The sequence below is a fragment of the Pelophylax lessonae genome (assembly GCF_965119305.1).
Source record: "Pelophylax lessonae genome assembly, chromosome: 4".
NCBI classification, from domain to species: domain Eukaryota; kingdom Metazoa; phylum Chordata; class Amphibia; order Anura; family Ranidae; genus Pelophylax; species Pelophylax lessonae.
Window position 1 is genome coordinate 384,566,126 of NC_138771.1, and position 12,430 is coordinate 384,578,555.

Below are 12,430 nucleotides of genomic sequence, written 5' to 3' on the forward strand. Positions count from 1 at the left end.
CCTGACAGGCCGCCTCCACCCGAGCCACCATAGACTCCAAAATTGCTGTAAATGACTCTATACTCTGTGCACCGGCGGGTCCCGAGGCCCCCTCGAGGGAAACAGGTGGGGGAATATGTGTGGCAGGGTCCATAATAACTCCAGTTACTTCCTGGATAATATAATTCAAAAGTAAAGAAAAAAACTTTTTTTTTTTTTTCTGACCCCCAGCGCCACAAAAAAGCCCCTTAGTGTTACCTGCTTAGGGATCCCTATCGATCGAGAGAGAGAGAGATAGACCCCCAGGCTCACCACTTGATGCTCAGAGTTAAACTGCAACAGCTTACAGCGCTGTCTTGACAAACAGGAAGTCTTTTGGCTGGCTGCCCAGGAAGAAAGGAGGCGGCTCCGCCCCTCTGCACGCCTTCCGGCGCCTCCCCCAAGCTCCACGAGGTGTAGGATCACCTCAAACATGGCCGCCCCCATGCTGGAGACACGAGGCTACGCCAAAATGGCGTCTCGTGCGATCCAGCAAAAAAAATGGCGGCGGCCTAAACTGAATAGCGGTGTGCTGCAGGGCACACAACACTCTCTCTGCATGGGGATATGGCGTGGTTGGCGGTACCGGCCCTGGCGGACCGCGTGGCCGTTCGGGAGGCCTGCTAATAGCTGGAGATCTGATTTGGAAGGCAGTCTACATGTCCGTGGCTTCTGACTGGTAGGTAGCTTATACTTAACCCATAAGATTCCCAGAATGCCACAGATTACATCTTTAAAACATGTATACAATAGATTGTTAGCTCCCAAGCCAAGCCTCCTGGCTTTGCACACATAAATCACACTCAAAGTAGGAGGATTTGTGACATGTTATAGGATAGAAAGGACTCTTTCTTACCATACAGAGAGGGGCCCGCGTTCACCACAAAACCCGTCAGGGAAAAAGGGGGAACATACTACTCACCATACCGGAACCAGGCGGGCACCAACTCCTGACAGTACCCCTCTCCACCGGGGCGGGAGGGCTGTCGACCGATATGGACGCCGTGACTCATGGTCTTTGGCGTTTCGGCGAGACGTTTAACTCGCGTGGACAGTCCTTTAATGGGACTTTGTCGCGGCCGACCCAGCGCGGAGCTATGGCCTGCACGCGCTCGTAGGCTGAACTGGGGTGACCACCGGATCTCAACATCCAGCCCGTCGCCCAGTTCAGCTTTCTTGCTTGAAGATCTCACAGGAACACTGGAGGAAAAAGCTGTCTAAAAAAATCCTTTAAGAAAAAATTCTTGCCAGGACCTAAGATCCCAGCAAGGTGTCTAGGTCCTTACTCCTAACTAGACAGAAAATAACTGATTTGCTGAGGCAGAGAGAGAGAGGATATACCCTCTGGGACTGCCCCTAGGGTGTGGCCAGAGCTTTTTAATTTCCTGTCTAGTCCTGCTCCTGCGGAGGTAACATAACCCGAAGGTGGTGTATCACCGAGGACTACGTCTGTCGATGAGCGCTAGAGAAACAATGTTTTATTAATGCAGGTCAACAGTCAGAAAAGCCAACACGTTTCGGCCATCAGACCTTAAAAGGAGTTTTAGCGCCCATTCACACTGGGGCGACACGACTTGCTGGGGCGACCTCGGCGCGACTTGCACGGACTTCATATCATTGAAGTCAATGCAAGTCGCCTCCAGGTCGCCCCAAAGTAGTACAGGACCCTTTTTCTAAGTTGGAGCGACTTGTGTCGCTCCTATTAGAACGGGTCCTGTACTATTCAATGGCGGGCGACCCACCGCGACTTGTCAGGCGACCAAGTCGCCTGACAAGTTGCGCTAGTGTGAATGGGGTCTTAAAGTCAGAAGTTTTTTTTATCTTTTCATTTTATTCATTAAGATAAAAAGCAGCCTCAACACACTCCCTAAAGCTTACCCGAGCCCCATCTCTCTCCAGCGATGTCCACAAGTCCCTCGGCCGTCCTGGATTTTCCCTCCTGATTGGCAGAGACACAGCCGTGGCACCATTGGTTCTCGTGGCTCTCAATCAAAGTCAGTCAGTCAATGAGAAGATGGAGGGGGCGGGGCCGAATGGCAGCTCCATGTCCAAAATGACACACGGAGCTGCAGCTCGGCTCGGGTGCCCTCAAGGCAAGCAGCTTGCTGTGGGGGCACTCGACAGGAGGGAGGGGCCAGGAGAGGAAAAGAGGGACCCAAGAATAGGAGGATCCAGGCTGCTCTGTGCCAAACCAACTGCATAGAGCAGGTAAGTATATGTTTGGTATTAAAAAAAATAAACAAAAACACTAATGCAGGTATAAAATCTAGGGACCAGAAATCTGGTATATACATTGGATATAAAAAGTCTACACACCCCTGTTAAAATGTCAGGTTTCTGTGATGTAAAAAAAAAAAAAAAAAAAAAAAAAAAAAAAGACAGAAAAATCATTTCAGAACTTTTTCCACCTTTAATGTGACCTATAAACTGTACAACTCAATTGAAAAACAAACTGAAATCTTTTAGAGGTGGGGTGGGGGGTAAAACTAAAAAAACTAAAATATGGTTGCATAAATGTGCACACCCTCTTATAACTGTAGCGGTGTTCAGAATTAAGCAATCGCATTCAAAAGGAGTCAGTATACACCTGCCATCATTTGAAGTGCCTCCGATTAACCCCAAATAAATTTAAGCTGTTTGAGTAGGTCTTTTCTGACAATTTCTTAGTCGCACCCTACAGCAGAAGCCATGATCCGCAGAGAGCTTCCAAAGTATCAGAGGGATCTCATTGTTAAAAGGTATCAGTCAGAAGGGTACATGAGAATTTCTAAGGCATTAGATATACCATGGAACATAGTTAAGACAGTCATCATCAAGTGGAGAAAATCAGTGATATTACCAAGAACTGGAGGTCACCCCAAAACTGACGAAGAGATGAGAAGAAAACTGGTCAGTGAGGCTGCCAAGAGGCCTACTCAAAATTCAAGGAGCTGCAGGAATATTTGGCAGGTACTGGCTGTGTGGTAAATGTGACAACAATCTCCCATATTCTTCATATGAGCTATGGGGTAGAATGACAAGACTAAAGCCTTTTCTTACGAAGCAAAACATCCAAGCCTGGCTAAATTTTGCAAAACACACATCTGAAGTCTCTCAAAAGCATGTGGGGAAATGTGTTCTGATGTGATGAAACCAAGGTTGAACTTTTTGGCCATAATTCTAAAAGATATGTTTGGCGCAAAAACACTGCACATCACCTAAAGAACACCATACCCACAGTGAAGAGTGGTGGCAGCATCATGCTTTGGGGCTGTTTTTCTTGGGGCCTTAGTCAAGGTAGAGGGAATTCAGTTCCAAATACCAGTCAATATTGGCACAAAACCTTCAGGTTTCGGTGAGAAAGCTGAACATTAATGATGAACTTCATCTTTCAGCATGACAACGATCCAAAGCATACATCCAAATTAACAAAGGAATGGCTTCTTTAGAGGAAAATTAAAGTCTTGAGATACCCTCACAAACTGACATGTATGGAGTGTTTTTGCAAAGAAGAGAGTGGCCAAGTCAAGATGTGCAATGCTGATACTCATACCCAATAAGGATTGAGTGCTGTAAAAAACAAACAAAAAAAAAAAAAACAAGTGCTTCAACAGAGTATTAGTTTAAGGGTGTGCACAACTATGCAACCATGTCATTTTATTTTTATTTTTTTCTTCCCTCCACCTACAAGATTTCAGTTTGTTGTTCAACTGAGTTGTACAGTTTATAGATCACTATAGAGGTGGAAAAAGTTCTGAAATTATTCATCTTTGTCTATTTTTTTACATTACAGAAACCGGAAATTTTAACAGGGGTGTAGACTTTTTATATCCACTGTATATAGCACAGGGAATGAAGTCCCGACACGTTTTTAAGTCGCACCACACCAAGCTGCATGCTTTTAAATCGTACAGCACCTGGACGCAAGTAGTCTGGCATGTGGGAAATGTGCCATCGGTGCCAATGTGATGGGGTGTCAATGCTTAATGGCACCCCCGCACATCTGCAAAAGTGCACTGCGTTTCTCTGCGGATCATGAAAGCCTGCAATTTCTTGCATGTTCCCTAGCCACATAAAAGTGAACCTAGCCTAAGAAGAAAAATAGAAGTATATTTTACTGATTGGACCTCTGTGAATTTTAATTCCAATACCCCTGCTTTAAAGAACTGATTTGGGACTCCAAATCATGCCATCTTTTACTGGGTCAAATTTTGTTCACCCTTTTCAAATCAGATCATTTAGATGTTTCGCTTAGTTTAGCCTCATTTTTAACTGAGCTCAGCAGCTGCAAAGGGGGAGAGCGCACACTGTTCATGTGCGGGGCTACAAAATGAAACAGTGCTTGCTCCTGTAATGCTGGGGAAGAATGTTTTTTTCTCTCAGGCTTCATTTGGGGCACAGATGGTCTACAAGTATGACAGCTGTAATAATGAAGAATTTTAAAAATTAAAAAATGGATTTTTTGTAAGAACTTACCGTAAAATCCTTTTCTCTTAAGCTCATTGACAGACGTAGTCTTCTTGATTCTCAAGAGCTGGGTTATGTTGTCTCCGCAGGAGTAGGACTAGGCAGAATGACAAAACGTTCTGGCTCCACCCTAGGGGGCAGTCCCTGAGGGTATATCCTCCCTCTCTCTGCTACAGGGAATCAGTTCTGTTTAAAGCAGTACAGAGAATTTAACCCAACCCAACTCAATGATAGAGGGGCGGGTACTACGTCTGTCAATGAGCTTAAGAGAAAAGGATTTTACGGTAAGTTCTTACAAAAATCCATTTTTCTCTATCGCTCATTGACAGACGTAGTCTTCTTGATTCTCAAGAGCTGGGACATCCAGAAGCAGTGCCACAAATGAGGGGTGGGATTGACAAAATCAAATCCAATCTAGAAGGCCCAACCGGTGCCAAACTAGAAGTTTTAAAGGCTCATTATAAACAAAGAATGAGACTAAAAGAAAAAATTTTCCAACGGAAAAAAACCCTCGAGGTAGACCACTGGTCTCCTCAAATTGCGGCCTGCAAAACCTTGCGGCCAAATGAGGCATCAGACGATGCCATTACATCAACTTTATAATGTTTAGAGAAGGTATGCACCGACGACCAGGTAGCCGCCTTGCACACCTGGACCACTGACGCCTGATGGCGAAAGGCCCATGACGCACTAAGTGCCCGAGTGGAGTGCGCCTTAACAGGGAACGGGGGCTCCCGACCCTTAATAGAATAAGCCTGCACTACCGTCTGTCTGATCCATCTGGAAATGGTCGCGGCAGATGCAGGCAACCCCTTTTTGGGTCCATCTGGGATCACAAAAAGTGAATCCGTCTTGCGAAACGAGTCTGTCGTTTTCAAGTATACCCTGATCGCCCGGACCACATCCAAGGAGTGCAAAGCAAATTCCCGAGGATGACTGGGCTTAGGACACAGGGAAGGTAATACAATTTCTTCATTCAGATGAAATTCTGAAACCACTTTTGGTAGGAAGGATGGATTCGGACGAAGAACCACCTTATCTCTATGAACCACCAGATATGGTGAACGACAAGATAATGCGGCCAGCTCTGACACCCTACGTGCAGAAGTAATAGCCACCAAGAAGGCCACCTTCTGGGACAACGTGGGTAGAGGAATCTCCCTAATATCTTCAAAGGGAGGTTTCTGAAGAACCGACAACACTAAATTAAGATCCCAGGGGGGTAACGTCGCGTGCACTGGCGGAGCCAGATGTCGCACCCCCTGGATGAAATTCCGCACCAAGGAATGAGTAGCCAAAGGCTTCTGAAAGAAGATGGCTAATGCTGAGACCTGACCCTTGATAGTACTCAAGGCCAGTTTCTGCTCAACCCCTTGTTGCAGAAAAGCCAATATTCGACTAATCGAATAAGACCGAGGACGGAACCCCAAAGGTTCACACCATGCAATGTAGGACTTCCATGTGCGATGATAAATCTTTCTGGAAGTCGCTTTCCTTGCTTCAACTAGAGTAGGAATAACTGAAGCTGACAAACCTTTGTCCTTCAGCACCTGGGTCTCAATAGCCAGGCCGTTAAAGCCAGCGATCGTAAAGCAGGATGGAAGATCGGTCCCTGAGACAGTAGATCCTCTCTGAGAGGAAGTCTCCACGGGACGTCCGCCACCAGTCTGACCATGTCGGCGTACCAGGCTCGACGAGGCCAGTCCGGAGCTACCAGGATTACTGGGATTCCTTCCTCCTCTACCCTGCGAAGAAGTCTTGGCAGTAACGCGAGAGGAGGGAAGGCATACATTAGCTGGTATTGCCCCCACGGGGCGATCAGTGCGTCTGCGGTTTCTGCTAGAGGATCGCGGGAGCGAGCCACGAATCTCTGAACTTTCCTGTTGAATCGTGATGCCAACAGATCCACATCCGGGGTGCCCCACCGTAGGCACAACTGGTGGAAAACGTCTGGATGGAGGGACCATTCCCCCTGATCCAGGGTCTGACGGCTGAGATAATCTGCCTGCCAATTCTCCACCCCCGGAATGAACACCGCAGAGATTGCTGGAACAAATCGTTCCGCCCAGCGAAGAATGCAAGCCACTTCTTTGGCCGCTCGGACACTCTTGGTGCCCCCCTGATGATTGACATAAGCCACGGCCGTGGCATTGTCCGACTGGATCCGAACCGGGCTGCCCTGGAGCTGCTCGGTCCAGTGAATCAGACAAAGTCTGATCGCTCTCAGTTCCAATACATTTATCGGTAATCTGGATTCTTCCGGGGACCAAAGTCCCTGGACAGATAACTGACCAAGAATTCCTCCCCATCCGGATAGACTGGCATCCGTGGTCACTATCGTCCAATATATTGGCAGAAATGACTTTCCCTGGCTGAGCATTGGAGACCGAAGCCACCAAACCAGAGACTCTCTGGTCTGTTTGCTCAATCGTATCTGATTGTCCAGGGATTCCGGATTCCGATTCCATCTGAGAAGAATCTCTTGCTGAAGAATTCGGGTATGGGACTGGGCAAATGGGACTGCTTCGAATGAAGCCACCATCAACCCCAGAACCCTCATGCACGTCCGAAGGGAAGACCAGCTGTTGGACAGTAACAACTGGACTGCTGATTGAATCTTTCGAAGTTTCCCTACCGGAAGGAAAACTCTCGTCCTGACTGTGTCTAGAATTAGACCCAGATATTCGAGCCTCTGGGTGGGAACCAGAAATGACTTTTGCTGGTTCACCAGCCACCCGAATTCCTGTAAAGAAATCATAGTAATTTCTATGTTTTGTAGCAGGGTCTGAGGAGACTCTGCATGAAGCAGAAGATCGTCTAGGTAACCTAGAATCGATATACCTCTTTGGCGCAGAAGTGCCAACATTGGGGCCAACACCTTTGTGAAGACCCGCGGAGCCGTGGCGAGACCGAAAGGTAACGCCACAAACTGATAGTGGTTCTCCTCTACGGAAAAGCGTAGAAAACGCTGATGTCCTGCGAAAATGGGAATGTGAAGATAGGCGTCCTTGATGTCTATGGACGCTAGGACATCCCCTGGATGCAGGAAGGCTGCTACCGTGCGAATGGACTCCATTCTGAATCTTCTTATGTTGACGAAAGAATTGAGCGCTCTTAAGTCCAGAATTGGACGCACTTTGCCCTCTTTCCTGGGTATTGTAAACAGGTTTGAATAAAACCCTTGAAACCGTTCTGTCCAAGGAACGTGGACTACCACTCCTTGTTGTAGTAGATCTGTGACTGCTCTCCGCAGATCTTCTAGACGATCCGGAGATAGTCGGCTATTGGAAGGGAAGAATCGCGCCGGTGGGAGAGATCGAAACTCGATCTTGTACCCTGACCTTATGACTTGGCAAACCCATTTGTCCGGGATTCTGGAAAGCCATGGATCCGGGACCCGGCGAAGACGTCCCCCCACCCCAGTTATGGGTGGGGGCGCACCTTCAGGCTTTGGACGGTTTATCTTCAGGTCTGGAGGGGGCGGGCTTTTGCTTGCCCGACCAACAACCCGACGCCTCCTGCAGGAGCTTTGGAGGACTTAGTTTTTTCACCCGCGGGACGAAAAAACCTCTTGTGAGCAGAAAAAGAAGGCCCTCGTCTTTGACGAGTTCCTCTACCTTTAAAATTTTGCGGTAAAAAGGTGCTTTTTCCACCGGTGAGATCCTTAATGATCTCATCTAAGTTGGCTCCAAATAGACGCTCTCCTGAAAAGGGGATATTAGCCAATGCTTTTTTGGAACCTTGGTCGGCTAACCAACCTTTTAGCCACAGTGTACGCCTGAGAACCACTGCTGAGACTGATGCTCGCGCCATTAATGGAGTGGCGTCTAACGCCGCATCACATACAAACTGTAACCCCTGTATCATTTGTTCCAACAAATCTGATACCGCCTGAGGGACCTCTTCTAGGTCCCGGCGTAACCACTTGGTCCATTCAGTTACAGCCTGCGAAACCAGACCAATAGCAATTATTGGTCTGAAAGCTGATCCAATCAAGGAAAACATGGTGCGAGACATAGCTTCTATCTTGCGATCCACTGGATCTTTAAAAGACGGAGCGTCTTCTAAAGGAATAACCGTGGCTTTATTCAATCTAGCAATAGGTGAATCCACCACAGGTGGTTCTGTCCATTTCTTAATAAGGGTTTCCTCAAACGGATAACGCCTGTCAATGCGTTTAGAAATATTAAAAGTGCGTTTTGGCAGACGCCATTCTTCATCGATTGGATTGCCAAAACATTTGGGCAATGGAAAAACCTTTGCTACTTTGATGCGCTTTTTAGTCCCAAAGGGGATCTCAGTTTCAGCTATTTCTGATGGAATACCCTGTAACCTTAAAGTCTCTTGAACAGATACAATGAGTGCGTTTACCAACGCTTCCTCTCGGGCTATGGCGGATGCCGAAACATCCTCCTCACTGTCTGAAGAGACAGGACCCGAGACACCAATACCAGATGAAGTACCTGCAACTGCAGAAATAGGCTCAGAGTCTGAATCCGAGGTTTCAGATAATAAGGGGTTAGGCGGGGGTCGCTTTCTTGCGCCCTGTCCCTGACAAGCCACTTCCACCCGGGACACAAAAGTTTCCATAATAGCTGACAAAGATTCAATTGTCAATGGGGTGCTGGAGGATCCCGCAGACCCCTCGAGGGGATCCGGAGGAGATACATGAGTGGCAGGGTCCATGTTAATACAGGACACTTTTGCCAGCAAAAACAAAAAACTTTTTTTTTTTTTTTGTGTGTCTCCCCCTAGCGCAATAGCGCCCCTCAGAGTACCTGCTTCTCGATCCCAGAGAGAGAGAGAGAGGGACCCCCAAGGCTCACCAACCGATGCAGTGCAGTTTCCAACAAACTGCAGCCAGCGTCTGTCTTACACAGACTGGAAGGAGCTGTTTGCTTTTTCCCGGGCAGAAGGCGTGGCTCCGCCCCCTGTGTACGCCTTCCGGCGTTCCCAGCCCTCCACGAGGAAGCTGGGCTCACAAAACATGGACGCCCCCATAGAAGAGACATAAGACTCCGAAAACATGGCGGCCGGCGTGACCTGAGGACATATATGCATTCGGTCTACGGCAAAATGGCGGTGGACCGCCGATATCGTCTTCCCAGCACATCCACCTGCACTCTGCTGAGAGGTGACATATGGATCCACAGAGATACACTGCACATAAGGTAGGATTATACCTCCTATGTCTGCTGTAATGTTACAGTCTGCTGGGTAGAGTGTTAGCTCTTGAACCAAGTCCACTTTCCACAAACACATGCTGTATTACAAGGGGGACTTGTAAGTATCAGATATATACTGACCATATATGGAGGGGCCCATAATATATACTGCCTCATAAATGAGGAAAAAAAGGAACGTTTACTCACCATACCAAACCGACAGGCACCCTCTCTTCACAATACCCTCTCCACCGGGGTGGGGGTTTGTGGACGCCTCGACTCTCTGGCCCTGGCGTCCAAGCGAGCTTTTAACTCGCAAAGTCAGTCCCCTTACTGGGACTCCGTCGCGGCCGACTCAGCGCACTGGTCTGCACGCGCTTTTAGGCAGAAACCGGGGTGACCACTGGATCTCAACATCCAGCCCGTCTCCCGGCCCCGCATACTTACTTGAATATGTCGCGGCCGACCAAGCGCAATGCCATGGTCTGCACGCGCTCGTAGGCCGGCTGGGGTGACCACAAGTGTCGCCCAGTCCGGCATTTTGCTTGAAGATCTCACAGGAAAAAAACACTGGAGAAAACTACCTAAAAAATTTATTTTTCTTAAAGAAAAAAAGTCTTGCCAGGACCAAAAGATCCCAGCAAGGAACTTAGGTCCTTACTCCTGACTAGACAGAAAAAAAACTGATTCCCTGTAGCAGAGAGAGGGAGGATATACCCTCAGGGACTGCCCCCTAGGGTGGAGCCAGAACGTTTTGTCATTCTGCCTAGTCCTACTCCTGCGGAGACAACATAACCCAGATCTTGAGAATCAAGAAGACTACGTCTGTCAATGAGCGATAGAGAAAAAAGCTTAATTTATTGCACTAGGGCTTGTGGAATGCATACATTGTTACAAAAGATGAACTAGCCTTTTAAAACAGAATTCTCAGTGGCTATATTCTGAAAAGAGCTTTTAAGATTATGCCCTGAATTTATAATTTATGCCCTTACAGGAAAAGCCTGAATCCCAATTTCAAAAATGTAGCAATGTTCAAGAATTAAGACCGTTAAACATTCTGTAAAAAATTGCATTATTACTTAAGCCCCGTACACACGTACCGATCGTCAGCATACAAACGTTCGTCTTTTCTCCCCGGGATGTCGGTGTCTGTTGAAAAGTGCAAAGACTGCCCAAGAATTTTGTCCGCCGACTACAGCCGACTGCAGAAGTGATGTCATGCAATGGTTAACTTTCCCTGTGTTTTTTCTTTTCTGAGCATGCCCAGTCTTGCAAATCTGCGGTCTGTCGGCAGAATTCTGTACTGACTGGCGAACAATCGTCCGTTCTGGTGTCGGCATACAAAAATTTTAATGTTTGCAAGAAAGACTCTTGTCCGCAGAATGTGCGCAGACAGCTGTCGGAGGCATCATACTAACAAGCGTACAATCGGCAGATCTTTCGTCCGCCGACGTTTGTATGCCGACGATCGGTACGTGTGTACGGGCCTTCAAATAGCCCACTAGCTGGTTACAGATATTGAACAAATCGGAGGATAATTGCCACATGCTTGATTACTATTATTGAGAAAAGACAATCAGAAACTTACACAAGAGGCAATTTAAATTTACCTGTCTGCGGAGGTCTCTTGTTTTTCGGGTCATCTTGTCAATTGCAGAATTAAGTGCATCACTTTTTTCCTTTCGTCCAGTCTGAAACAATATTTATCATTAACTTTACTGTAATCCAACAACAATGCAGCCTACTTTATAAATATTTTTTTTCAATTAAAATGATAAACGATGTACTTACTTGCCTACCCAAACCTCCCCTTCTGGGGTCCCCTGCTGGTGCTCTTCGCTCCTCTCTCTGTGTGCCACCATAGGAAACTGATTCCCATGGCGGCACACCTGTGTGCCCACTCCAGAGCTGAACTGTGTGCATCCATAGACACATACAGCGTGGCCTTGGCAGCAGCCAATGGAGAGTAAACCAGATACTCACTTCCAGTAGGAACGCCAAAGGTTCTCCTAACCCAAACCCTACCCTACCTGTCCACAACTTGGGACAGGTTCCAGAAGGCTACAGGACCGATCCCAGAGGGCTATGGGACCAGTTCAGTGTACTGTGACTTTAAAACTGGCTGCCCACTTCACTGGTCCCATAGTCAGCTGTAAAGTCACAAGGAATCACAGCTGGCTACCCATAGTAAACATGCTGGTGTTGGGGACCATAAGACTAGCGAACAAATGGACCGGGTGAAAATGGCTCGGCCTGGACAGGCGAGTGTGCCTTTATTAACCACTTAAGACAAGGCCTATTTCTGACACTTCTTGTTTACAAGTTAAAATCAGTATTTTTTGCTAGAAAATTACCTAGAACCCACAAACAAAAGTTAGCCTGATTTTTTTCTATAATGTGAAAGATAATGTTACACCAAGTAAATTGATACCCAACATGCCATGGTTCAAAATTGCACATGTTCGTGCAATGGCGACAAACTTTGGTACCTAAAAATCTCCATAGGTGACACTTTAAAAATGTCTACAGGTTACCAGTTTAGAGTTACAGAGGAGGTCTAGTGCTAGAATAGAAGAGCCAGGCAGCCTGTTCCATGCCGTTCAGAAAGGAAGAGGAATGGCCGTGTCACCGCTAGAGGCTCCCCAGCCACACACCGCTTCTGTGGCTACAAGAAAATGTAGGCCTATAGACTTCTATGGAGGCCTACACAAACATGGCTGCCTAGCTACCATATAGTGAGCTACAGAAAAATGTCGGCAACACGCGGCGGGAGCGTGGCACATTGGACCCCAGGGCCTATC

General features: G+C 47.4%; 1 protein-coding gene across 1 annotated transcript in view; it reads right to left on the reverse strand.

The window, feature by feature from the left end:
* Positions 1–12,430, reverse strand: part of CTNNA1 (catenin alpha 1) — a 342,634-nt gene that overhangs the window by 163,309 nt on the left and 166,895 nt on the right. The window contains exon 8 of the mRNA XM_082255676.1: positions 11,240–11,320. Within this exon, the coding sequence (XP_082111802.1) occupies positions 11,240–11,320 (81 nt within the window). The remainder of the gene's footprint in view (positions 1–11,239; positions 11,321–12,430) is intronic.